The sequence below is a fragment of the Lottia gigantea genome (genome assembly GCF_000327385.1).
Source record: "Lottia gigantea unplaced genomic scaffold LOTGIsca_2, whole genome shotgun sequence".
Lineage (NCBI taxonomy): Eukaryota > Metazoa > Mollusca > Gastropoda > Lottiidae > Lottia > Lottia gigantea.
Window position 1 is genome coordinate 2,331,817 of NW_008708400.1, and position 3,289 is coordinate 2,335,105.

At 30.3% G+C, this 3,289-nt stretch overlaps 1 protein-coding gene across 1 annotated transcript; it reads left to right on the plus strand.

Moving 5' to 3' along the window:
* Window positions 1-831: 831 nt before the first annotated feature.
* LOTGIDRAFT_152752 (hypothetical protein) lies at window positions 832-1,479 on the plus strand (the record flags this gene model as incomplete). Its single annotated transcript, XM_009053270.1, has 1 exon — window positions 832-1,479. One exon carries the CDS (start codon window positions 832-834, stop codon window positions 1,477-1,479), a length of 648 nt encoding a protein of 215 aa, XP_009051518.1.
* Window positions 1,480-3,289: the final 1,810 nt, after the last annotated feature.

The window sequence follows — 3,289 nt, forward strand, 5'->3', positions numbered from 1 at the left end:
ATCAGACAAAGTATTAAAGGAGGAAGAGTTTCGGCAAATCGAAAATCATTTGAAACGAATAAAATGAATGAGATCTGCGCCATATTAAAAGAATACAATGAAAGTGACACTGAAGGAATAATAGATTTATTCAAAGAATACAGTGTTAACCCAAAAGATAAAACGGAAGTTCACGCTAAACTCAAAGAACTGAACTATTCTAAACTAATGGCATTTGACGCTAATGGTTTGTACGCTTCAGCCATGACAGAAGGTGAATATCCTAAAGCGGAAAGTGCAAGAGCGTTTCTACCAGAAGAAAAAGAATTTGTGAAACTCTTCAATAAACAAAAATTAAGGCCTAGAACTGCTATTTTAAAAGTTTGGTTTGAATATCCCAAAAAAAATGTTCTTTCAACCCATACCAGCTAAAGATAAAATAACTTTTACGAATAGAATAGGTCAGAAGGAAACTGGCACTAAAATCAGGTTCAGAAATGGTTTCTGTCACGACGTTTTAACATCAGTTGAACATCAGAAGAAATAGTGAAATCCGGTGGTAAAATTATTAGAATATTAGATGGTATAGTTTACGAAGAAAATTTTAAAACTCCACCATACAGAGATTATATTTTAATTTTGAAGGAATTAAGGAATAAATACAAAAAAGAAGGAGATATGGTAGCTAGTAATTGCATGAAATTATTAGGTAATTCCTTATACGGTAAATCTATTCAGAAGGATATAAATACATCGAGACATCTATGAATGAGTGAAGCGACTTTTAAAGCCAACTTCGATTCACACGTCAAAAGCTATGAAAAAGTAAATGATAGTCAATATATAGTTGAGATGAATGAAGAAGAAAAAGAGTTTGTTCCTCCAAAGGATTTTACTAGATCAACACCCGCTCATTTAGGTGCATTTATATTATCTCTCAGTAAAAAAATAATGAACAATTTCATTCACGTCATAGATGGATTTTATAAGCCTGAAATATACTATACAGATACCGATAGTTTATACATTTCGTCTAGCAATTGGGATAAATCAAATGAAGCTGGGTTGGTGTCTGAAAACGAATATAGCAAAGGGAAGAATGATTACGGTGATGGTGGAATCATATTTGGTTTATATTTAGCGCCAAAAGTAAAATACAATATCATTCTAACTTCCGATGGTGTTTTAAAAGAAAAGAAAACGTTTAAGGGTTACTCTAACTATAAGATTAAGGTAGAAGACTACATTCAATTAGCTAGTGGAAATGACGTAACGAATGAATTTAAGAAACGTAAAAGTTTTACTGATGGAATAGTTATTCCTAATGAAAAACAAAAGAAAGTTTTCAGAAGTTATCTGAATCTCGTTAAGAGAAAAGCACCAAACAGTGAAGGAATTATGTATCCTTACAACAATAAAGATGAGATGTGTTTGGATGAAAACTATGAATTTGATGATTTCGATTACCTTACCATTCAAGAAGAGAATGAAGAGTGTTAATTTTTTTGTTTTAAATGAAGTTGAATAACAATTTCCTCGTTACCAAAATCTATAAACCTATTTTTACCATCTTTAATTTCCAGATTTATATCTTTAATCATAAAGGAATTAAGTGGTAAATACGTCGTTTGAAATGGTTTCTCTATAATTCTATATCCTATCGGTACAGTGAATGTTGGAAGACTGTAAATAATCTGACGTTTGTATTTATTGAAAAATCCACCGTTTATTTAATTACAATGTATATTTATCACATCGATATCATTCTCGATATTAGCTTTGTGTGGTGCTAAAGTGGATTGGGTGTACATTTTTTTTTATCAAATCCTAGTAAAGTATTCAATGAATTTTCTACGTTGAAATCAACTTGACTATTATTTCTTAATATCAATTTTATTTTGTTTAGATTTAAATTACCTTCGTATTCGATATTGTTTTTACCATTGACGCTTCCTGCATATTCAGATAAGTATTCGTTAATGGCTATGTATTCGTAGCTTCCTGGTAGTAAACGTATGGTTTTGAATGTAACTCCATTATCTGTTGATATTTTTATTTGGTTATTTTTTTCGTTGATATTTCTAATAGAATTGTAAACAGAGAAATACTTTAATCCCAATTCATATTCTTGATTGCGATCGAGTTCGTACTCATAATCTAGAGACAATTTAATGTCTGATTTATTTGAGGTGATGACGAATAATTGTTCTTTATTTGACATTTTTAATCACGCTTTTATAATCATTTTTATCTATGATACCTTTCTCTAGGAGTCTTTTTAATATACAATTCACTTCATTAAATTGTCTGTATGATCGATGTCCTTCTTTCATTGCCGCTAACATTACTCGTAATCTATTAAGCAATTCTTCGTTGTTGTCGGATAAAAACGTTATACCTTGTCCACTTTTTTCTCTAGCTATCAGGTCTTCGAATTCGTCTATTTCTTGTATGATTGGTGGATAATCATCTGCATAATCATCTGAATCCTCTTCATCAGGAATAACTTTATTTAAATATGTTTCAACTGCTTTCAATCTTCTTGTTTCGGGTCCTGACTTTCTTATTGCATCTAGAAATTTGGAGTATGCTAGTAAATCCTTGTAATCGGCAGTGCCAATATACCCGCCATTCATTAAATCTATTAATCCTGTCGTTAATGTAAATATTAAGTTTTTTGTGTCGATTTTGAATATAGGGGAATTTGCCCTAAATTTAATTATAAATCCATTAAACAATAATCCCTCATCATCAATGATTGGTGTAATACTCTTTGGTAAATCTGCTTTAGGGTTTGAAAAAAGACGATTTATATCATCTAATGTCCTAATTATGATTTCATCATCTTTAATGGGATATTCTATTTGATGAGGTTCTATAGGAGGTGTAGGTTCTATAGGAGGGATGAGTCTCTTTTTAATATCCTCTTGAGATTTTAATATGGGTTGAAATAGAGTCTGTAGATTTTCCGTTAATCCGAGTTGTTGTAATCTGTTATTTTCAACTTGGGTTTTTATTTTATTCTTAGCTTTGATATATTCTCTATTTCTTTTTAAAATATTATTCCAATCCATTTTTAAAAAAATAAAATTAACATATATCGTTCATAACTCTTTCACCCGCAGGTTTTCTAGTATTTACAAATACATATCCATGATCATCTGGATATCTCCATTGAGCTTTACAAACCTTTTTAAATGCCTCTCTGTCCATTCCGTGATTTATCGATTGAACGATTTGAGATAAATCTTTGTCGTTTAATTCAAATAATAAAAAAACAATTTGCATTTTTTCTAATGAACATAGAATC